The 25537-nt window shown below is 47.4% G+C and overlaps 1 protein-coding gene across 1 annotated transcript in view; it reads right to left on the reverse strand.

Annotated features, from left to right (window-relative positions):
• The window catches only part of LOC142578350 (phospholipid-transporting ATPase ABCA3-like), a 107301-nt gene that overhangs the window by 78624 nt on the left and 3140 nt on the right, over positions 1–25537 (reverse strand). The window contains exons 2-7 of the mRNA XM_075687747.1: positions 19050–19330; positions 13657–13920; positions 11460–11763; positions 10439–10687; positions 7868–8056; positions 5847–6031 (exon numbers count right to left, since the gene is read on the reverse strand). Coding sequence (XP_075543862.1) covers positions 5847–6031; positions 7868–8056; positions 10439–10687; positions 11460–11763; positions 13657–13920; positions 19050–19330 — 1472 coding nt within the window. The remainder of the gene's footprint in view (positions 1–5846; positions 6032–7867; positions 8057–10438; positions 10688–11459; positions 11764–13656; positions 13921–19049; positions 19331–25537) is intronic.

Genomic DNA, 25537 nt, shown 5'->3' on the forward strand with positions numbered 1-25537 from the left:
AGGAAGAGTTTCGTGGCCTTTTAATTTGTTTACCCTGTTCCAGGCTTTTCTTTCGTCTGTATAAGAATCGATGTCGGAAATATATTTTTGCCAGCTATCCCTTTTGGCACGGAGGCGCGTTCCTCTGCCTTCTGATTTTATTTTCTTAAAGCTGATAAGGTTTTCGATAGTCGGAGAGTCACGGAGCTGATTCCAAGCCTTATTCTGTTTCTTTCGTGCTTCCTTACATTCATCGTTCCATCAGGGAATACGTCGTTTATTAGGTGACGCATATGTTTGCGGGATACATATTGACGCTACGTCGAGAATAAATGCGGTTAAATATGACACTGCATCGTCAATACTAAGCGCACAAATATCATCCCAGGTCATATACGTCAGCTCTCCGTATCGCTGCCAGTTAGCCGAGTCGACTTTCCATTAGGGTACATGTGGAGAACATTCGTTCCGTTTCCTTAATTTTAAAACAATCGGGAAATGATCACTCCCGTATGGGTCCTTATGTACTTTCCACTCCAAGTACGGCACGACTGTACTTGAAACAATGGATAAATATATAGATAAAAATGTCTTGTGCGCAACGCTGTAAAAAGTTGGCTCCTTCTTCATTAGCAAGCATGCACCCGTACTGAAGAGGAAATTTTCAATCAGACGCCCTCTGGCATCACACCTAGAGTCGCCCCACAAAGTATGATGGGCATTTAAGTCTCCAACGACAATGTAGGGTTCCGGAAGTTGCGCAATAAAGCTTTCAAATTCAGCTTTGGAGAATTGACAGTTGGGAGGAATGTATAAGGATGCAATTGTCAGCAGCTTACTAAAAAGCACTGATCTGACTGCAACGGCGTCTAGGGGCGTTTTAAGCTGTAACTGCCGGCAAGCAACACCCTTATCTACTATTACTGCCACACCGCCCGACGAGGCAAGGGCCTCGTTGCGGTCTTTTCGAAAAATGGCATACAGTCGGAGAAAGTTTGTTTGTGAAGGTTTAAGATGTGTTTCTTGGACACACAGCACCTTTGGGGTGTACCTATGTAAAGGTTCCTTAATGTCTTCTAGGTTCTGGAGTAAACCCCTCACATTCCACTGTAATATCTGTGTGTCCATATTATGTATGCTTTGTGCCATGTTTCTAAGAGATATAGATTAGATTATCTCACAACGCTTTTCCGGGCCCCGTGATACGGAATTTTTCTTTCTTCCCGGTGCGCTCGAGAGAGCTGCGCCGTTGCTTGGGCGTCTGAGACGCCGGAGTTGTATTTGTTGTGTCCATCACCTCGTCTGAGGCGGTGGATTCTGCCCGCGGAGCGGGGATTTTTGCGGGAGTGGTGGGTAGATCTGCACGAGCAGTGGCCCTAGGTTCGACGGGCCCGAGGGTCGGCTGTTCCTCCTTTGTGGGGGCTGGAACAACGCTGGCTGTTCCGGAGGGGGGGGGGAGCTGATGGCGTGACCGCTGTTACACTCTGTGTGACTTGGGCGGCCGCCGAGTGATGTAGCGCTGCCCCCCGGCGCGCCACGTCGGTGTAGGACGGACTAGACTGGTTCATCGAGAAGCGCTTTCGCTCCTCTTGGAAGGAAAGGTTCAGTTTGATTTTTGGTTTCGATGATATGCTTTTCTTTTTTCCAGGATGGGCAAGAACGAGAGTACGCTGGGTGATCCCCGTCACAGTTAGCACAATGGGTGGTGGAAGTGCAAGTGTCAGATGAGTGCTCGTTTGATGCACATATTGTACAATTAGTGCGCCCTCGGCAGCTTTGTGAACCGTGCCTGAACCGCTGACACTTGAAGCATCGGCGCGGGTTAGGAATGCCTTACACGGAGTTTGCAGTATCTTGTTTCTATTGAGTCTGGTAAATTGCTAGTTCCAAAAGTTAAGATTACGTGTTTTGTGGGGATTTCCTTGCCGTCCCGCCTAATCGTTAATCTCTGGACCTTTACTGCATTTTGATCTTGCCATCCCTCAAGTAGCTCACTTTCACTAAGATCGAGCAGGTCATCTTCAGAGACGACACCGCGGACAGTGTTCAAAGATCTGTGTGGGCTTACTAAAACTGGAATGTCCCCAAAAGCAATTAGTTTTGACAATTTACTGTACTATGTCTTGTCACAAAGTTCAAGAGGGAGATCGCCACTTCCCATTTTAGTTACTTTGTAGCCTGGGCCGATGGAGTTTGCCAATGATTTTGCCACAACAAAAGGAGATATTGTTCGGGCTGTCTTGCTTTCATGTTGACTGTGAATAACATGGTATTTTGGGAATGTTTTTTTCTGACTCATGAAGAAGTTGAAGGAATCTTCGGTGCGCCCCCTCTTGAAGGAGCGATCAGGGAGTGGAGGGAAATTTGATTCCATAAGTTATAATAAAAATTGGAGGATGCTTAAGCTTCGCCTTCAAGAGTGGAACGCGACAGCGTTCCCGTCGACCCGCCAAGGGGTGTAAGACAATGGGCTACGGCGCAGCAACTAAGCGCCCCGCATCGGACGCGGTGAGCGTCGAGCAACGCAGCGTTCAGCGCGACAACGAAATGTGCGCCTGAGCAAGCGACGCACGCCTGAGCCTTAGAAACAGCTAGTTTCTAAGGCAACACCGCGTTCACTAGAGGCGCTTTTGTACCGCTTTGAAGCATCGAACTCGTGGCTTAGTAATAAAGAAAAATAAACAAAAAAAAACTCGTGGCTTAGTGGTAACGTCTCCGTCTCACACTCCGGAGACCCTGGTTCGATTCCCACCCAGCCCATCTTGCACGTTGTTTTTTATTCATGAAGTGCCTGCTGGGATTTATCGCTCACGGCCAACGCCGCCGACGCCGACGACACCGGCTTTTCTGCGACACGAGCTCCTTAATGCTGTCGCGTTAATATTCGGCAGGGATGGCCGCCACCCACCATGGAGCCCAACCAGGGGACGACACAGGACGAGAAGTATTCAATTCTGCGCACGCCAGCGGTACATCCCCACTATAACCAAATACCTATACCCGAGGCTGGGCATAATGCACAAGGTTAACCCTTGTCGCCAGGAAATACGGAAGTAATAAGATGTGAAGAGAAAACAGGAAAGAGGAAAAGGTAGAAGAGAAAGACGAAGATGGACAGGAGGTAGGAAAAATTGGAGGACGCTTAAGCTTCGCCTTCAAGAGTGGAACGCGACAGCGTTCCCGTCGACCCGCCAAGGGGTACAAGACAATGGGCTACGGCGCAGCGACTACGCGCCCCGCATCGGACGCGGTGAGCGTCGAGCAACGCTGCGTTCGGCGCGACAACGAAATGTGCGCCTGAGCAAGCGACGCACGCCTGAGACTTAGAAACAGCTCGTTCTTAAGGCAACACCGCGTTCACTAGAGGCGCTTTTGTACCGCTTTGAAGCATCGAGCTCGTGGCTCAGTTGTAACGTCTCACACTCCGGAGACCCTGGTTCGATTCCCAACCAGCCCATCTTGGAAGTTGCTTCTTATTTATGAAGTGCCTGCCGTGATTTATCGCTCACGGCCAACGCCGCGGACGCCGACGATGACACCGGATTTTCTGCGACACGAGCTCCTTAACGCTATTGCATTAAAAGGCGACTACCGATTTCCCCCAGGTGGGTCAGCCTGGAGGTGCCGGCTATGTGAAGCAGAGGCCAAAGGGGTGTGTTGCCTCCGCCAGGGGGCCTTGAAGGTCCAAACACCCAGCATTCGCTCAATCCCCAGGATCCCCCTTTCCCCAGACACGGCTAAGCCGCGCACGGCTACACGCGGGAGGGGCCAACCCTCGTGTCCTAGGGTACGTGGTGTCGCAACACACCAAACGCCTGCTGACGCAGACGCCCCTGCGGGGAACGCAACAACCTTATTTAAAGTATAACATACTTTTGTACGAATTTCCTAAATCTCCATTTAAACTCTCACACTGTAAAAACCTTTACACACTTCAGGGTGTTTTCTTGTCCTACTGGTAATACCCTTACTGTTAGGGCCTTACAAAAATTTACAGACGCCGACAACAGCATTCTAATTAGACGTGAGATGACAAAATACGTATTTGAAAACTGCGCAATTTATTCTGATAGCCTCGAGCGCACAGAAATATGCGACAAGAGACTTTCACAGGTAGAGATACGAAACTCTCCTGTCAGATATTTCTGTGCGCCCTAGGCTGTCAGAACGATTACATAGTTTTCTACGCCTTTTGTCATCGCAGGTCTAGTAGAGCTCCGCTGTCGTCCTCCATAAATTCTTTTGAGGCCCTAACGGTGCCATGAGAAAATACCATTAAAGGCAAAAACATTTTTACAGTGCATGTTTCGCCTACCACAAAACTATGAGATAACACGAGCTGCTACTTCAATTTCACTGCCCTCGATCTTTTTCATGACTACTCTTTGCGTAAGATAAAAAAAAAATAATTTACAAACGGTGCATCAGGTGACAGAGCATATTCTGTGACCGATACACCACGCACTTGTTTAGCTTATGCCGGCGCGCAAAGAGCATCCGAAAAATGATGTTTGTTCGCCTAGATCTACTTTTTCGTGATACCCCACTTGATTGTAGCACAAATACTTATTGGGCGAAAGTATGCGCCTCGGTAGCCGAGACGTCAATTTATCTCGTACCGCTACGGAAAAAGTAAGCAACCGGTAGAGCCTGTCGGCTGAAGTGATTTATCAGTATAGGCACCTTCCGTATCAAGCAAGCATAGCGATTCCTGGCTGACATAGGCGCCTTTGTTCTTCTTAGTTAAAACATCTTATCTCCACACGTGGTTTTGTCTCAGCTTGTACACAAAAATTGTGCACCTGCTAAGTTCTGTCTGGTGCGCAGTCGCATTTCTTACAATGTGAAGTCACGGCCAAGTTAGATGGTCCTTTTAAAAACTCGCACCGCTCCTTTAATCTCGTGTTATCGGAAAAACAGATCCCTGTTTGTCCGATATTCATTTTAGCACAACTCGATTGTATTTTTGTGCACTACTCTGACAGCGCATGATACGAATTGCTTGACATGGTTGTATTAAGCAAGGCCCTATTCTAACGACTGTTTTTTGAGAGCTAACGCAACCAAATGTTTGTAACTCGTGGCTTGAAAAAAAATGCGCATTTACGCCATAGCATATCTACGCCCCATGTTCTTAAGACCATGGACCATTTTGTGTACCACAGAAGGACAGTTATTTTTTTTTTCTAAGATCCTTCCTTCAATAATTCAGTGAAGGATTATTCCGCTTAATTTTTTTCTTGAAGCAACCTTTTGCACATTCAATCAGTAACTCCTTCATGGAATTCAGCCTGCCTTAAACGCGTCGTCTAGAGTCGGAAGGGAGTAGTTTTACGTTATCGCGCTGGGGGCGGCACATTTTACTATATTGAGGGAATGAAATGCGGCAGTGAAACTTCAATGTAGAACACCCCGTATGTGCAATTACTGGAAAGTGTCATGTGATGCCGCTACGAATCTGCTCACTAAATGTGATGCGGACTCTGACAGCGTACGAGCCAAAATTACGCCGACGCCACACCAACTGTATGCACTCTATAACAAAATTACCTTTATAACTAAGGAATAAATCTCTGCGCCGGTTTTATTTCGAGCTGTGCGGTTCACGACCTTCACAACGAAGTGACCTGTATAACCAATGATTTCGTAGGCCCCAAGAAATTCGCTATAAGGGCGTTCGACTGCATCGCCGAAGCGAAAGCATTTGCGCCTAGCCAGTTCTAAAGTGACGCGTTTCATTCTGTGACGCGTTTCCTTTAATTCGCTTCATTCATGACACCCGATTCATTTCATTCCTTGAGCAAAGTAACTTACAGTAAAGCTCCTTTTATTCCTTCATATTCGCTCTGTATAAATGCAGCGCTCACCTTAAACGGGAACAGGTAGGACTTTGGGACGCCCGGGCCGAGCGAAATCACGTTGTCGAGGTACCATATGAGAACGCAGAGAAAGCAGTCGAACAGGAACCCCACGAAGACGATCTCCGCGAGCGTCACGTTATCAGGCGTGGCGGAGCGGTCGTAGAAGTTCAGCCAGTTGGCTCCGTTCGGCACTGCAACAACACGAAGAGCATCGCGCCTTAATCAAGGAATAGGACAGCGCTGTGTGGGAAGTGTGGGCAGGAAATTAGCTTTCGCTGCCTCTGTCTTGCTGCTCCGTGTCCACTACGCAAGCACGTTCGTAAAAGTGTTGAAACCGATCCTGAGCGGTTAGGTCCGCAATGCGCGGCGTTCCGGTGGCGTAGCAAGGGGACACCGTGCGTTTGCCCTCTCCCGCGAAAGAAGTGTTAGTATGCGACCTGTGCAGGCTCCCTCTCTCCTCCTTCACCCTTCATGTCATCGGTCAATTTCTGGCTACGCTCCTGGGGTGTGCAATTTGCCACCAACGGAGTATAGCTTCTTTCGGCGCAGCGGAAGCCGATCCCAGTGGCTTCATATACAGCGTGTTTCAGCGAACACGTTCAAAAATCTTTAGAGGTTGCCTGTGGGAGATGTCACAATTCTAGTTCATGAGCTGGTTTACTCGCAGAGGCGGACATTGCTTGCACAAAAATTGAAATGCAAAATCAACCAAATTTACAAATTATCTTTTTAACTAATTCCCTCATGACCCATATTACAATTTACACATTCTTGCCGTGGATTTCCCAAGGCGGACAAACTTGGAACAAATTCTAAGGATAACACCAGTTTCGAGATGATCCCAGAACTTTGCGGAGAAATGCATTGTCTTTCCACTTGCTAGCAAAACGTCATTGTATGCAAGGCTCCTCCCTTTAGGAGGAGCCTGAGTTGCTATAAAGTACGCCCTATGGTGGGCTCCAAAGTTATGCTAGAAAGCCACTCCGCGTACGCGGCCCGCTCGCGCGGCAATGCCTGCAGCCCTTTTATTTCTCGCTTTATTTTCATTCTTTATTATTTTGCGAGTGCAAGTTGATCGCTCAACTCATGATTACGAACCTGTACTTTACACTTGCGTGCCTTTTTGTCTAATGATCACGGAAAATGCAGCATATGACAAACACGTACGACGGCGCATAGTGACAACGACTGGGAGCCTTTACATTTTCTATGCAAAGAGTCAAATTGAATGCTACGCTGTCGCTATTGGCTATAATTCTTATTAGGCATGCATGGGATCACGGCTGGTGACATCTGAAAGAAGTGAATGCGCGTATTCCAAGTATAGCGCTGTTACGTCCCACATTCCCTGTGTAGGTATAATTGTAAATACGATACAGGCGAATAACGCGAGTAATTGCATGCACTCACACATTGCTTGCAGCCAACTCCCCCTCCCCTTTCCGCAACCATGTTGATTCTAACAATTTTCCTATACCGGTCCTGGTCGCGTTTTACACGTCACGGAAAAATTTAGCCGTGCTATGGGTCTCATACGCAACAGACACACGCTGATAAGTGTTTATTGTACGAGTAAAATTCCATGGTGTGCAATGAATGTTGCAACTTCTACAGTGCCATACATAAAGAAATGAACTTTTCGTTTACACGCCATCATACTACAAGAGGTGTCAGTAAGTTGTGTGACGTTCATTCCGCAATTTAACGACCAGAAGCCTACGAACGTATACCTTTCGACCAGCAACATAAGGTAAAAGCAACAAGAATAATAACAATGCCGCTGTCAACTGCGCTTGGTCGGCCATTTCCTTCGGACTGTTGGCTTCTCCGCAACGCGGTGGAGCCAGTTCCGACCACGTGATGTCGCGCGGCGAATAGCGGGGCTAGAATTGCTGGAGGCGGCGCGCGGAAAACAGTGGCGCAACTCTTGGTCCCTTACGGCAGGCTATAGCAACGTTAGTAGAATTTAAGAGGGCTGGCCTATCACTAACTCTAGTGGACCCCATAGCCCCGTAACGAGGCCTTACCGAACTTCTCGAAGCGCTCCAGCACTCGAAAGCTCCAGTGGAGGCTCATGCCGGGAAAGATGGCCGTGTACAACTTGCTTCTGCGGGCGATGTAGTAGTAGCCCAGTCCTCCAGCGTGCTCCAGGAACAGGAACGGCATCACACAGCTGCAAGTCCAGTAGAGCAGCGCGCCCGCGACGGCAGACTGCGCTGCGTTGTTGCGAACGCGTGCGCGAAGTTATTTCTCTTCGTGCATAACCGACGTATATGTGGTTAAAATTACGTGAAAAAAAAATCGTGCCACCGCGTGACCCACGAATATGTATTAGATTATTAGAGCTTTTTGCACGAGCTGGCCAAGGCAGGGCGGGCGTTGCGAGATGACGCCACGACATACAGCGACGCACACGCGTATACATGACGTGTTCTGTGTGCCAAGGTCACACCGATTCGTTTCACTATTAGGTAGTATGACGAGCCATAAAATGGCTCGTCATACTACCTAACAGTGAAACGAACCGGAGCGATATATTTGAAGCGCCATAATGGCGTTTCTCTCGCGCGCCAACGTGCCTACAGTGCCCGCTGCCGAAATGCGCATCACGGGGTTGTCAAGCAGCACCTACTCGCATACGCAATTGCACTTGCAACTTGGAAGACGCTGCACAGGAAGTACGTAAGCTGTACGCTTAGTGTGGCTATTTCTTTGCTACGAAGCAGTTGCGGCCCTAGTATAGTGCCACAATAGCCACAGCCCCAGCGAAGGAGCATTTTCGGTAATATTTGGCTTGCGCGGCCATCCTCTAGAAACAGCTCAACAGTCACGCAGCGTGTCTGAAGCAACGTAGGTTAACGAGGAAGTCGTTGAAATAAGAAAGTTGTTAGTCGCCTAAAAAAAATCTGACTTTTCAGAGTTGTGGCGACGTTTTAGTTCCTTAGTTTGAGCAACGTAAATTTATGTATCCTGAGAAAAATTATCCAAGAACACTGGCCAAGTTCAATGCGTCGTCACCGATGCATCCCTACAGGAGTCTCCAATTGCGCCTTCATTTGTCGATATAGCTAAAAACATGCTGAAGAGATAGTTATAGCCAGCCATCTGAGTTCAAACCTGCATTTTTTTTTCATTACAATATGTTTTGTTTTGTTACCGATTTGAACAAAGAGTCGCGTTTCTTTTCTACACTCTGACGCTTTCATTCACAAATAATAACCAGGACTTCTAGGAACAATTCAAACAACAGAAATACAGTTTGAAGTAAGTAATCATGACCATCAGCATCACTTAGCTACAGTGCGCTAAAATGGCGTATTGCGTCGGGGACCAGGTGATCTTGTCCAAGTCAACACGGACCGGCATCGCCTGTCGCTCTATTGGAGCCAAATGTGAATTCACCGCTCAGTTTACTTACAGCTTCTCGCAAAGTGGCGCCCACAGAATATATCAGTTCCAGAGAAATCGCACTGAAGGCCCACGTTTCTGCACCAGAAGCACAGTGGCAGCTAGTGGGAGTCACTTTTAAAGTTTGCCTCCACCTGAAGGCGAGCGTACAGATGTGCGACGAAAACCAGCATTGTATACCTGGCGACAAATGACGATGTTTGGTGCACTCATTAATCGAACATGGGACAATGCATGACACGCAATGCGAGCTAGTCGGTGCTACACAGATGTCACCTAATAAAACCTACATGACTCGGACGCCTACATCTGCTGCACTGGTTCAATTACGAAGGAAACTTTACCTACGTCTCGAGTTGGCGTCGTAACGAACTTTCATTCTCTGCAAGCTGCAGTCTACGCGAGACTTGCCAATGACGTTGAGTCACATTGGTGTCACAAAAATAAAACCAACACTGGCACCTCGTTAGCACCTATCATTTTTTTTAAGCTGGAAGAAACAAACGGAAATACAGCACGTGTTCAAACGACCTCACAGCGCGCAAGAACTGATGCAGACCACGTAATTAGGTTGCGGATAATCTGCTCCGGCCTACCGACTTATTGTCATCAGGCGCCGAGTTTACATTGAATCGAATAAAAATAAATAAATACGAACGGTTGCGTAGCATGGTACCAACAATAATTAATATCAATCTTTGTTGCTAGTCGTTGCTCAGTTGTATTGCCTTCCCACTTAAGTATGTTAGGGCTTGAGTAGGCCGGAAGAAGCAACCATGCGAGACGGTATGAATTATTCACAAAAAAAAGAAAATAAATAATATTTATAGAAAACCACTCCAAAAGGTCAAGCAAAAAGTCAGACGCTTTTTAAATGACAGAGAGAAATGTTGTATATATGCAAGTAATGTGGAAATTAGCGACTACATAAACCAGTCACGCATTCAAAAGGCGGGTGGCAATGAGAAAGCGCAAAAATATCTGTACGAAAGCGCAAGTGCCAACCTCCGTGAAAGGGCAAGGATACCTGAAAAATGCTGCACGACAAAAAAAGAAAGATCAATAGCACACAGTACACATACGGATCGAGATCGATTTCTTGTTCCTTCAAACTAAGAACTCGCATCGCATATTTAAATCCACGGGGAAATCCAACGCAGCGCATATAACCACGCGTGCACGTCACTTACGGTTCGCGAAGAACAATGACAGGAACATTCCGTGCACTTGGCACTGGCTGCAGAAGAACATCAGTATGACGAACAGGAGCAAGGGGTCGCTGAACTGTATGAAGGCGCGCCCTTCGTCGTTGCGCTTGACGCACATAAACAGCAGCATCAGCGTCACAACAATCAGGTGCATGAAGAAGGAGCTGAGGTAGTGGCTCGCCCAGTAGACCCAGTCGCTCACGCCCACCACACGCAGCATCTCTTTGACGCCTGCAAAAGGGGGGAGGGGTGTGCTTGGAAATCGCTGGGAAACCGTGCACACACGAGATAAGGGGAAATCACGTCCGGTTGACTTGCTCATATCACGTCATATGTAAAAGAAAAAAAAAGGAATGAACCACGGGGTGTAAAGTAGCAGAATACAAACTAGATGTAGCACAGGCAGACACCCATGGTGATCAAAATTGCGCTTTCGAAAGGAGAAATGCCACCAAGAGCTGACTAACATATTAAATAACGTGAATGACATTTTTCATCGTAACCCCCCAAAAGGCAGCCGAATGCATATTGTTTTCAGCGTCTTCTATACATTCCCATAGCAAGATGTCGAGGTTAGCGTGAATTATTTTGAATTATGTGTCGTGTTGTTGAAACCTTGCGGTCGTAGTCTAGAATACTTGATTTTACTTCCCTTTTTTTCATCCGTCGCGCCGAATGGCCAACCAGGTTGCGAGCGACTGATCAACAGAGATAAAATGAAATGAAACAAATAAAATAAATCCCCTTTTTTAAAGTTTTAATGTAAGAGTGACTGACCAGCACACGTATAAATCGTTATAATGAAGTTTATCGTAGTTACATTGGTTGCAGCAGCTGTGTTACAGCTGTTGGAATTCCCGCAATCTGCTGCAACATTAACACAGGGGTGGCCTTAGCAATTGTGTTCTTTTCTTTCTGTCTTTAATTGTGTAACGGTATGCTGGCCAAGCGAGTGCAAGTAGCATAGCGAAATGCCAGAGCGAAAATTCTACTGGACTCTCACCGGTGGCCTTCTCGTCGGTCAGCCTGGCGACGAACAGGCAGAACGGGACCAGCATGCCGATGCAGAAACGTGTCAGCACCAGGGCGTAGTTCTTTTGGTCGTGGTGCTCAATGTGCGCGGGAAACGGGAACCTCACCAGCGTGACCTCCCCCAGTGGATCCTTGTGCCCGACGATCTCGGCCTGCATCTCCAGGTGGCGCTGCTGCAGCGCTCCCATGATGGGCAGAAGGGTGTGCATCTCGGGGAACCGCTCCTCGGCTGAGGGACCCTCGTGCTCAGAGAGCAGGCGCTGCCGGTAGTTCACCTTCGTACGGCATAACACGGAGATACGAGTGAGGAGGAGACATCGGTGTCCAAGCTGGTCGCCTATTATTATTGTGCAGACGCATGCGGAAGCACTAGCGTGCACCCACGCGGATAAGCGTACGCTAGAGCCGAAGCTCCATGTCAGGCGGTTCGGGTTGCTTCCAACGCACGGCGGTTTGCATCCGTTAACTTTGGGTGCACTACTCACAAACCTTCCTACGGAAAAGGACTAACACAAGCACTTTCACAATTGTACACAATGTCTCTACAGAGCCGCCGTGGTGACGTAGGTGCTTTGGCGTTGCGCTCCTAAGCCTGAGGGCTCGTGTTCAAATCCCGGTCGCGCTGGCCGCAATTCGATGGGTGCGAAATGCAAAAAAAAAAACGCCCTTGTACTGTGCATTGCGTGCATGTTTAGGAACCCCAGGTGGTTCAAATTAATCCAGAGTCGCCCGGTTCGGCGTGCCTCGTGATCAAATCCTCGTTTTGGCACGAAAAACCTGACAATTTAATTCTTATTGTCTCTACGGGTGCGCGGCCTCTATACGACATGAGCGAAGGCTGTTAAATTGTGTCGGTGAATCTACATGTAAAAGTTTTATTGACCAGCGTGACGTCATGTTAAAGTTAGCACAATAGTACTGAACCGCTCATTACAGCTCATGCTTTGCGTGAATCTCCGAAGAAGCATTTTAAAATAGATGTGTCTAAGCATCACGTTAAGCGTCCCTTTGCTATGAAGTTAACTGTTCAAGCCATGTTGGCTACAACATTGATCAGATGCTCTTGCTAGGGGTTTATTTTACTGTAGATTGGTGCATTCTTGCAGGGCCTTTAAGCTTTTATATCGTTGTTGTCTTTTGTTAGGACGTCAGCTGAGACTCAAGGTGTTGATGACAGTATTATATTTATCACGATTGTTTTGCAAAAGGTAAGTAAGTTGCAAGTTGAAACTTGTGTCGCTTCTGTGTCCTTGAATTATCCACACGAAAAGTAAATTAGGGTTCATGTTCAGGCGTTTTGCAACTGTCGTAAAATGCATAAATAGCGTCGAAATGTTCGAATGAGCCAGGTCAGCTTCATTTATTCGCATCATGACACCTAAACCGTTGCGTGCGCCCAAACCCCTACCACCGCCCTCCCCAATCAGCTATCTCGTTGCTATATAACCAGTCATTTTTAACCAATCCCATAAATGTCGTCTCAGGCATCACAGTAGTTTGTTACGACTGCCCCTACAGGGTCACCCATTACTCTCATGGTTCCCGACCGCTTATACGATTAACCCTCTCGAAGAGTCGGTCTCAGAGGAGCTGTCACCACGCTATAATGGTCCTTATACCACGTTTTCGCGCCAGGTAACCACAGTCGCCTAAATACGAGATTGCCCCGATCAAAACTACGGCGCCATCTGCGCGCCCACAGAGTGGTATCGTTCACGTCGCTCGACTCTAACGATATAGCCTTGCCCCTGAAGCTGCATCCTGACCAGCCACGCGTTAGTGACATTGGCAATGGGGTATACTGCTCGGCAACAGAAGGATACCAACGCATCGTGTCAGACAATCGAACGTGAGGAAGAGTTTTTCCGCGCCACCTTGTCTGCTGTTGTGCCTGTACCGATCGCGTTCTGTTTAAGCACTTATAAACAGGCATTTTCGTGACACAATATAATCCTCGTCAAGTCTAATAGATGGCTTTTTCTTTGCGGTCACTACAGTGTCCATCTGATAGTGAAATAAGCTTGATTGATTGATTGATTGATTGATTGATTGATTGATTGATTGATTGATTGATTCATTGATTGATTGATTGATTGATTGATTGATTGCCCTCAAACTTCAACAATAAGGATCTGGTGCAGGCAGTTCTACGGCATTTCCTGGCTTACCTGCACGTCAAATGGGAGCCTGCCGGCGATGAACGAGACGTGAAGGCTGGCGGGTTGCAAGTGGGTGTCGTTGCTGGTAACGCTGGTGTAGAGGAGCAGCACCGATGACACAGCCTTTGTATCGTTTTCAGCAATGGCCTTTTCGTGCATGCTGAATAACTGGCGTTCGGTGGGCACCTCCGTCACGGCGACGACGCCCAGCCTGTGGAAGGCGTCCCGCGTCAACCGGTTGATGTACTGGTTCTTGGCCGCGAAGTAGTAGACCTGGAAAATCAAGGTCTATAACTAAAGTCCTGCTGCAGCAGTTCGAAGAAGGCGCGCTGAAACACCTCAAGCTGGACAATTTGGTCAAATTCGCCGCGCGCTTCATATATCACGTCAGGCCTTATGATATATTGTTGTCTCTGTGTGGACGTGGGTGGCATACGATCAAAGTGAGCGCGCGATGCACTCAGAAGGATTGAATTGGCACTACAATGTGTATTCGGGCCAACTGGAGTATTTCTTTTTATTTGTGGTTTTTTAAAATTAAACGTGGCACGAAAATTTTCCCATTGCTTTCTCCGGCTTCATTCTTTTTTTTTTCATCGAATGGTCCGACCATTCCTCAAACATACAATGCTGAACCTCAAGGTTAAGGTAGTGGAGGCTCCTGAAAGCCAAGTGCTCTAGTGCCGCTGGCAGACAAATCCTTTAGCTTCGTGTTCACTGCAGCATTAACAGCTACGACAGACACCAGATATTTTGGCAGAAGCTCTGGGAGGGTACACTGCGATTAGGAGTATAAAAATGCTATAACAGCGAAAAGCTGCGTAACAGCCTTCATTCAGCAAAATCATCGTGGAAGCATATGTAATCTCTGAAGTTACCTATCTCAATATCAAGTGGTTCAGGCAGGCTAAAGATAAGTAAGTAGGCGGCTGACGAGTAACGAAGGTGCCGTAGGGGCATTCGCCACGCCCGCGCACGTTGACAAAACGTTAGTGTGAACAAGCTGAATCGTTGACAAAACGCATTTAGGCGTTCCTACGATCCACGTCAGCCTCTGAGCCCACGTTCCCTTCGTCACTACACTGTCCCTTGGTAAACTAAGGTCAATAGTAGTCGCCATAAGCCTTTTGCGGTAGTACAACGTCACAGGAGTGGTCTGTGACAGATGCGCCTGCTTAACTCCGCGCTCCTTTTCTGGTCAAGCAGATCATGACAACAGAGTAGCGGATGATGCTGAGAGATTGGTTTTCGAGAGAATAGAGGAAGCCTCTACTCACTTTCTTACCAGAGACATTTAATGTGACTTGCATTCTAAGGATACATCATGCACATTCCGGTTTTTAATTTTTTTAAGAGCTAGCAATTTTTCCCTGCACTTCGCGCTTTGCATGTTACTGGCAGTTTATGGAAGGAGAGTCAATTTGGCACATTATGTATGTGCTGACTGCTGTCATGGCGACCAAACAACACGGGTCACAGAGTATGCGCCAGAATAGACAGCTTGCTGCTGGCTGCAATGTGATACTGTGTATGTGATACTTGTATGTGCCTATTCTTGTCCGATCCCCCGTAATGCAAGCGACAAAGTCACATAAAGGGTGTATAGCCTTAAATATAACAAAAGAAAGTGCGGCAGAACCCATCTGACGATGGCTGTCGACGGTGATGCGTTTAGCATTCGAACAATGTAGCGACACGTCATATTGTTGAAGACCCCCTTATTTGGAATCTGTATTATTTCCGAGATACTCATTGCTTCGGATCTACGCGATTTCTCCGGGATTCAGCCAGCTTTGCTATGAAACTCCCTCGCCAAGGTAGGCCGTGACCATGATGGCATGCCGGCGACTGTATTATAGCGACTCAGTGACGACGAATGAGTGTCGAAAAAGGAATGTCTTTCCCGGAACGACAAATGCGGTAGGGCGAAATGCGGTAAGGACAATGGTATGACGTTTTCAAATGATCACGATGGTATTAAGGCGACAGTGTCGCAAAGACAGCATGGTGACAGTGAGATGTGTAGTGTTTAACAACGATGGCCCGACACCTACGGTATGATGGGAATTGTATGACGAAGCTTTTGGATGACGACGACAGAATGACTACGATGTCATCGGGATAAGGTATGACAGCAAATGCATGATGACTGTGTGACGAGACGCAATGACATTTGAGGCCATAACAACGGTCTAACATGCGCTGTATTTGTCCATGCGCTATAGCGCTGTATTTTCCTTCTGTCCAGTTGAGATATCGCTAGGTTTATGTAATTTGAACTTCATAGTATCCTTGTTACTTGATTTCTTAATGGTTACGTCTACTGCACATGTCATTATATAAATTTGTTGTAATTGTTGTTATTGCTTTACGCCTGTACCCCACTCCACTCTGTGATGCCTCGGAGCTTGAGGGTATGTGAAATAAATAAATGAATGAATAAAAATAATGGCGGCATAATCGCGATTGAATGACCAGACGATTACGATGGAAAGACCAAGGAGGATTGATGTCGATGACGTGACGAAAGTGGTATGACAACAAAGGAATAAAGACAATGGGATGAGGTTTTTGAAATCATGAAGGACGGCGACAGTGTGATTGACGACGACTGTATGACAAGGATGGCATGACGACGACTACGGTATGACTAGAGTAGACGACAAAGCTGGAATGAATACGATGGAAAAGCCACGACGACATCACAATCACGGGCACATACCTAGTAGCGTGGGTAACTTGGTTCTCTGGTTCAGCGTTAGAAGAGATTAGATTAGACAGACAGACAGACAGACAGACAGACAGACAGACAGACAGACAGACAGACAGACAGACAGACAGACAGACAGACAGACAGACAGACAGACAGACAGACAGACACCTTGTGCGCAGCGTTCAGAAAGGTACAGCTCTGCAGTACGTTTGTTGATCCAAGCGGAAGTGGCCGCATTAGAGGAAGATCACTGTGGCGTGATTTGCATAATCCATCAAACTCAAGCCAGTACTCATCAGAAGTTATAAGGCTTACATGTACGCAAATTGTTGAAAACGTTTGACGACTGCTGGGCTATGCGTCCCCGCGTTCGACATCCACACAGGGTCCATAAATGGTTTGAACAGACTCGGCAGCAAGACAGTTTGCGCCCACCACCTTTGACCACGGCGGACCCACTACGATTGGTGAGCAAGCACAATTGCAAGATAAAGCCTTAGGACCCGCCCCCGCCCCTCCATAGCTGTATAATAAGTTGGGCATGTATGTTTTGTAATGCGTGAATCAATGTCGCTTATGTATTCGGTTACGCCATTTCTGTACCCTAGTGACCATACGCCCTAAACAGTACGCAGAACACGTTGCACGTCCCCCAGTGTGGCTGCGTCCCCAATAACGACTACCCGGTTCTTTCCCAGCATGGTTTACTACTGTCCTCCGGTGTAATCACAGCTTCAAGTTCGCACGCTGTCTAAAGTATTGCCCAGCAGGTAGAGACCGCAACTTGGCTGCGGGGATTGTGCAGGTTGAATCCCACCAGCATGCACCCACTGGTTTATACAGGATGTTCTACGTAACTTGAACCAAGGGTTTACAAAAAAGTGCTTATCCGCAGCTGAACGAAATTAACGGCATGTGGTTTTCCGTCATGTGGCGCTCCTTAGAGTATTCTTTTACATACCGCTTAATTAGTTATTGGCGAACATTTGCCACTTTGACAGTATCTATCTATCTTCTAGCCTCCTACGTCTTGTTGCTCTAGTGGTCGTTTCGTTAACTTGGCATGTACCAAAATCGGCGTAGTAGGACAAGAGTGTAGGACGAACAGAAATGATGGGTCATGACATGACTGTCATGGTATGTTTGTCATATAGGTCATAAAACAGCCGCCTACGTTTTGGTGCGATCATGGTCGTCTCGTTAATTGGTATATACCACAATTGGCATAGTACGACAAGCGTGTATGACGAACACAAGTAATTGGTTATTACATCAATATCAAGACATGCGTCATGATATAAAGAAACAGCTGCCTGCGTCTTGGTATCTACCAAAATTGGCATAGTATGGCAAGAGCGTGCGAAGAACGTAAATGATAGGTCATGACATGAATGTCCTGACATGCGTGTCACGTAGGTCATGAAACAGCCGCCTACATCTTCGTACCCTCATGGTCGTTTCGTTGACTTGGTATGACAAGAGTGTATGGCGAACATAAATGGTAGGTCATGAAACAGCCACCTACGTATTGGTGCTCTCATGGTCGTTTCGTTGACTTGGTATGACAACAGTGTATGGCGAACATAAATGGTAGGTCATGAAACAACCACCTACGTATTGGTGCTCTCATGGTCGTTTCGTTAACTTCGTAGGCTCCCCGCACACTGCTTCGCAGAACATCGGTTCCCACAGGGCGTGGGATCTGCCGGCTTTATCCCTTTAGGGCCAAATGCGTTTCGTTGCGCTGTAGAGGGAATTGAGAAACGACTGAACCAATTTTTTGTGGCAATGTACATTCTGAGTGGTGATTTTTTTTTCGGCGTTTAAGAAAAGCATGCGGGGAAATATTAAATCAAGCCACGTGACTACGCTCGTGCGCTATCGTATTGCAGCGCTCTCAACCGCGCTTCGTGCGACAGAACCGTGCACACGGACCGTGGTGAATGAGTGGCCGCGACTCTAGGCATCGGCTTCACAATGCGTCAGCACCTTTGGCGGCGGCACACGGAAAGAGAGCGCCGTCGTTCCTGATAAGCGATAGGCTCGGTGCAGGGTTCAGAGCGCTGCACTACGATAGCGCACGAGCGCAGACACGTGGTTCTGTTTCGTATTTCGCGGGATTTCTTTAAACGCCGAAAAAAAAAACATCGCCACGCAGCGTGTACGTTGCCACAAAAAATTGGACCAGTCGTTTCTGAATCCCCTCTACAACGCAAGGAAACGCGCTTGACCCTAAAGTGAATATCAACAAGTTTGCATAATTCACCTTAGCCAATTAACTAATTGAACTTAATATAAAAACTATTCTAAAGAGCGCCACATGACGGCAAACGATATGTCGTTGCATTCATTCACCTGCGGTTAACCACTTTATTAAAATCCTTGGTTCAGGTTACCTGAAACGCCCTGTAAGACTGTTACAAGGAGGCATCCGTTCAGGCTTCCGGCTATTTAGCGGGGCACCACTCGTGAGAGGTTTCGCAATGACCACTGTGCCCGGCATTACAAGAACAACAGCCAGCAAAACTGCACCATAACAAAGGAAACACCACAAAGTAAAAAAAAGCTCGAATGTGCCAGCCCAGTCACCCGAAACGAGGTAGTCTAAATAACTAGGTAATCTTCAGAATCAGGCGAACTAGACAATCTCCCGAAATAAAAAAAAAAACAGCACGCAACCGGCGGTTACCTCCCGAATGTAGGACAGGTCACGCTGGGTGTTCCAGAAGGCGTTCGTGTGCATGGGCTGGTAGAAGGTGTCGCCTCTCCTGATAAACGGTTCCCGGGCCACGGAGTCCTCCTGTATGCCCAGCAGCAGTGCCACGATGAGGGCGATCTCGACCAGCGTTGCCATGTAGTGGCGGCACAACCTCTTGACGTACACGTTCTTCCAGAGGATGATGTACAGGTGCTTGGCCGACAGCAGGGCGTTCCTGACGCGCGTGCGGCTCGGCTCGTTGACATCGGACACTGCGAAGAGGGGGGGGGGGGGCGGCATCGTACACAGGGGATACACTCGCGTTATTCCCAAGCGAATATTCAGTCGTCTCCTTCGAAGAGTAGAGGTGGAGGAAATGTCTCGTATGAATTCATATCCCCCTTAAGTCACGAAGCAGACATTTGTGTATGCGACTCCTTTCTTTTTTTTTGTATATTTTTTTTGCCAACTCTGTTCGGGAGTGACAAGGAGAATGGACCTTAAGCTGTGGCTAAATTGCGGATGTCCCCTCTGACAGCTTCACTTCTGGACCTCCTCTTGCAGCACTCGAATACCAACGCACTTCTGTACCTTTGTGCTGCGACAGTAAATTTCAAGCACAACAAACTACCACTTTAGCGGAAGCGCGCTACCTTCTTTATAAGTGATGCGTATCGTCTGCAATGAAGCGATTAACCTTTTCAGGCGCTTCGTGCGGGTTTGAATATTCTGCGTGCTTGAATAGTCTGCCCCAGCTCGCAGCCAGTATAATTAACTTCTGCTGGCGCATCATGCCCATTATTTATTTTACTTTATTGCGATGGCTAACTACGAATACTCGAGCCGCGTTTGTTCCGTCGGCGCTGCCGTCGTGCTGTCCTGGCATCGACGGCGCATGAACGGCTCGCGCGTGGAGGGTTAGAACAGAGTTTCCTGCAAAAATTACTAGAGGGAACTCTGGCGCTGCAGTCATTGTCCTACCATGGGAATGATGGGAAGTACATGGATTTGTCTGATCTTCGTGCTTGTGGATTCAAACGTTCTTGTGGCTTCGTATATTACGCTGTATAAATCTTATTGTCGTATATATCAGCGCAATCTATGTTCTTCGAAGTGCAGAAGACGCCGGTAACGCGTACAATTGCTATTAATTGCAACGATTGAACGTGTCCAGGTGGCCAAATCGAAACGCGCCAAGCGTCTCAAGGCACTGGCATGCCTGTGATAAATTCATAAGGGCGTTTCATTCGCATGTCGATACATGCGTCCGTGGCTTAATGGTTTCAATATCAGTCTTCTGTGCTATATTCCCTTTGTTCGAATCCTGCCGTCAGGCAATTTTAATGTTTATTTAATTATTTATTACGCAATACACTGCACAAAATGACGAGTTTACAAAGTCACAAAGCCGCGTTTTAAGCCAAAAGGACGAAGTTTAGGCAAATCCATATACTTCCCATAATTCCCATGCTGGGACAACCGCTTCCATTGCAGCTCCCGTAGACACTAGCGCCAGAGTTCCCTCTAGTAATTCTTGTATGAAACTCTATGGGTTAAGAAGGCCTCAAGGTCGATTCAAATAGGTCGCGAAGCTTCGGGCGAAAAGCGGTTCAGTACAGATTGTCACCGACATCAGCATGGGGGGTTATGGGAGCAGCGATTGAAGCGCGACTAGGTTTGGAGGGAACAAACATTGGGAAAGAAAAACGCGTTTTTTAATTCAAACGAGACACAGTTAGATTCATTCAACAAAAATAAAGTTCCTAGTCAATTTTATATATTCGTGACGAGTTAACAAAATGCAAGTTTAATTTTATTATTATTAATAAATGCATTTCTTTTCAGCGCCCATCGCTACAGGGGGCGTTGACGCCACTATCACTCGCAATGCAGTGCATGTCTTGAAATGGGCAGAAAGGCGCACTGGTATCACCTGTTGAAATACGCCCCCCTCACAGTTTGTGCTTTCTTGCTTGTCGAAGTTTGTCTGAATTTGGTGACGCGGGTAGCTTCATTGCTTCTTAATCTGTTCAGTCAAAAGTAGTGAGTTACGACCACCAGATAATTGTGTAGTTGTTTTCGTGCGACTGCGCTGCCCGACGGGCTTGGCATCCAGCAATAGGATCAGCACTCTACACCTAAAGCCTTTCGTCGGCCTCCAAAGAAAGTATGTTCTGTGCAGGGATGCGATTTCGACAACCGTACGGCTGGCCTTTTCCTGCATCGCTTTCCACGCTGAAAACTCGAAACGCCCATCAAGTCGAATGGCGGGGCATTTGAATATATAGCTCCAAAGGAAGAACAACAAAACAAATTTCGCGCCTTCGAAAACAAAATGACGTCACTTCTGCTTTTAACGGACATGGCGTCACATTATTTTTTCTTCCGCCGGAAGTGTTCTCACCACATACAGATGGCGCTAAGCCCCATGGACCGCCGATGGACCGCCATGTTTTGAACGTATGGGCTCCTATGGAAGCTTCGCTACCAGGTATATTTACCTTGAAGGCCTCAGGAGACGCGAAGCGCGTTTGGCTGCAAAAGCATCGAAGGCAACAGAGCCAGAGAGCAGCGCTCTGGCTTCCGCTCTGGCGCTCTGGGCGGCCCGGGCAACCGCACGGGTCCGGCTGGGTCGCTGTAACTTAGAAGCCATCTGCGGCGGGTACAGTGTCCGCACTGCGCTGTGTTTTCGCGCCTTACTTCGCGTTGCGACGAGCGGCAGCACGGAAGGTCAATTCGCTCGCTGCTGCTGCCGCGTTTCCTCACTGGAGCGTTTTAACAGCGAGTTTCCGCTGTCATCGAGTGAGATGTGTTCATGTTTGCTTGGGCGCGCACGATACCATGCTTGTTAGTTTAGTTAGTATGCGTATGTTTACAAGTCTATACGACCGATAAAGCTACTATACTTACTTCGTATAGCTGTCCACTAACTTGCGATCGCAAACGATGCTTCACCTTTCGGACGAAACTGCGACTTATTCAGAACGCCGTGTGAGTGGCTCGAACACTTGACATTGATTTTTCTTAACCTTCAACTTCGAGTGCTCCGCCTTCGAACTAGACGCCAATTTTTAATTTTTATTGAAAATAGGCGACTCGACTGACTGTAAGCTGAATAGAGATTTCCTTAGTCTGCAATTAGACTAGCAAGAAAATCCACCAAGACTGTCATTACACCACCTCAATGTTTTGTCGCCAGTGCCATCGAAAAAGTAAGCCAATTTTGGCGCATTTCTTCTATATATATATATATATATATATATATATATATATATATATATATATATATATATATATATATATATATATATATATATATATATATACATATATATATTTGTGTGTGTGTGTGTGTGTGTGTGTGTGTGTGTGTGTGTGTGTGCCTACTACCACCCCTCTCGGAAACACCACACAGCCTTGAGAGTACCGGAATAAATCAATAAATAACTAAATAAATAATGTTTATTCACGGTCCATAATACGTGACTGAAGGAAATAATTGAGCCTTTGGTGGCTAACGAGGAAGCTGTGCAACGTAATGCAGTGTAGGCAGATTCATCGGCGTTGTTTATCATTTCTCCTGTACACCACAAGGTGAAATGAAGAACGCTCAAGTATCTTGTCTGGATAAAATGCAATTGTATTTCAGAAGCGGGAACATTGCGGGGGAAGGGGGATCTGTTGAACAAACAGCAACAAAAGAAAGCATTCCACAATGAACATACGGCGCGGCACCTCTCAGTCTGTTTTGCGCCTTAAAGGGAAGCTGAAACGGTTTTCAATTTCCATGAATTGCTGGGATTGGGAAGAACAGACCTAATAATTTACGGTTCCGAAATTTTTTTCTTCATTTTGTTAATATAAGAGGCGGAAATCGCTTTCTAAATCACCCACGCGGACACGCCCCCATCGCTTCCCGGAGCGTCGGGTGAGGTGGTTGCCAGAGGAGAGAACCGGCGAGAGTGTCGTCATTCGCGGGGACCGAGCTGCCGGACCGGCGTGCTGGCATGTGCTGGCATGCCTCTTCCCATCCTGCGCTTTACTGAACGACGCTACGAGAGATCTACCGCCGCCGCCGCTCACGTTTGTTTTCTTTTGCGATTTTCGTAAACTGTTCTTTCGTGAAGTTGCCCGTCGCGGCAGCTTCACGTGCATGCTCGCGCGAGCAAACGCCGCTGGCACGCTGCGAAGCATAGACGGAAACGCGCGCAGTAATAAATTTTGGTGACCGGACTTCGTGCGTAGCTTCCACAGCGTTGCACCTGAGGTATGAAATAGAGTATAGGCTTGCCTAGCGACGACATTCGACGTACGGTTGCAGTTATCGTGCTTACCACACGGTGGTGGTAAAACTGCCCAATATCTTTATGTCAACACTAGCATGGAGCGCGCATACCGATTCTTGATCGAGCCACAATCGCAAAGTCGTCGAACCATAGTATGAATATTGCACATATTCATACTATTGCCATCTCTGGATGTGTATGATAAGCAACTTCCGTGACTGTACCTCGCAACACTGCATGTGCGCGCTTTGAAACGCGGCACTTATGCTTGCGATCGTGTATCAACACTCAAAAAACCATGGGACTTTAGACAAGCAGCGGCAAGGTGCTTGACATCGCGGAATTGCACCCGTGTTTACAATCTAATGAGAAGTTACTGCTTCGGCATTCTTCCAGCAGCATGTTCCCAGTGACACTTTAGCGCATTTTTTCTCCCGTCATCGGAACGTGCAGCTACATAAAAAAAAGACATACGTACCAGCTAAGATTTCCAATGCGCGAGAAGGTGCACAAATCGCTCTCGCTGTTGGCACACTCAACATCGTCGTTGCCGCCGTTACCGCCGTTGCCGCTATCGTTTTCCGTATCGGCTCTCGGTTCGAACATGTACGGCGAAAATACAAGCTGTCCGAGACAGCGAGAACGTTCCATAATGCTTACAACTCAGCTATTAAGCCAGAACAAAACAGCGTGCTACGCTCAGAAACGGCGGCGCAGACCGGCGATTGCCGCGATTGACGTCACAGCGGCCCCGACCAATCACGGGCAACAGCGGCGTTCGCGCGATGCCCTGAGGCGCTGGTGCGCGTTTTCTTGAAAAAAAACTGCCGCTTGCCTTTGTTTCCGCCCTTCTTGAACCAGATATTCGTGTTCAGGGGACTCAAAACTGTAGAATTCCGCAGAGAACTCATTTTTTTCGAAAAGTGTTTCAGCTTCCCTTTAAGACGCGCGGGCGGCCTCCACGATGAAAATGCAGTATGTATGTGCAGTTTGCGCATCGCTCACTCTTAACAATGATCTTATTTATTCGCGGCGCGATTGTTGCCCAACCCCCACTAGTTGTTACGGCGATGGAGTGCCGAATTTAGGTAGGGGTAGATTTAATGCGGCGGCCGCTAACAGCCATATCCCACAATGATTGATAACTAGGAGGACACTTGTAGCGCGAAGGAGAAATAGAGTCATCGGTTAACGTACTTCGGCGATGGCGTTCGTCTTCGCGTCATTGTTGGGAAGCGCCATCTCTATCCGACTTAGAATTCGTTTCAATTTAGTTTATTTCACGTTCCAGTAGCTCGGTGGGGTGAGAGAGAAAAGCCACATGATTGGCTGCTTCACGAGCTTGCACCCGATGAACATAAAGGCAGTGGCAGCGGAGACGGAGTCAGACAGGATATAGTAACACATCTATCACACTTCTCAGTTAGAGTAAGCAATGCAGGCAATTAATTGGAATCTGCATTACATTTAAGATTGGACGAAATAGACCCAAGGACAACTGCGCTCAAATTTCGCTTCCCTTAAGTTGGTAATAAATCATATGACGTAATCTTGGCAAATCTGCATTGCTGGTAATTACCTAGTTTTGTCATTAGCAACCCTTTAACAGCGATTACGCAGACGCGTGCATTTGGTAGTTCGCAGCCAGGACGAAGTTCCAGCATGTCGCCTCCGAGATTTTTCAGTGCGCCGCATCTAGCTGCAGGCGGTGGCTCATCTCGGAGGTCATGCATGAGGAGCCGCGCAATCTGTATCCGGTGAGTGGCAATGGCAGTTTTCAACGCGATGGCGTAGGGGGCCCCACGTCACAGAAAACCGGTATCGGCGTAGACGTCCGCGCCGGAGTCCGCGGCCGAAAACATCATTCTGAACCACGCATATTATAATCGGCGCTAAAGTTGTTCTTCTATCATTAAAGTTGTTCATATCTTATCCTATGTTGTTTAGAAAATCATTCTTCAGAACTTTGAGAATGGCATCCCACAAATGCCATGAAAGAAAACACCGACAGCGCATTCCTTCATGTTAAACCTTCTCAGACTGGAATATGAAAAGTGCGAAACAATAACAGAACACCGACCCACGAACAGAAGATTGGCGCACGCAAGAGGCTGCGTTTCTACCAGAAATGTCGCCTTCGTGCATAGATTTGGCCGCCAGCGTTTCCCTGTAAACCTCCCAATTATATGGAAG

This window comes from Dermacentor variabilis, chromosome 4 (assembly GCF_050947875.1).
Source record: "Dermacentor variabilis isolate Ectoservices chromosome 4, ASM5094787v1, whole genome shotgun sequence".
Classification (NCBI taxonomy): Eukaryota; Metazoa; Arthropoda; class Arachnida; order Ixodida; family Ixodidae; genus Dermacentor; species Dermacentor variabilis.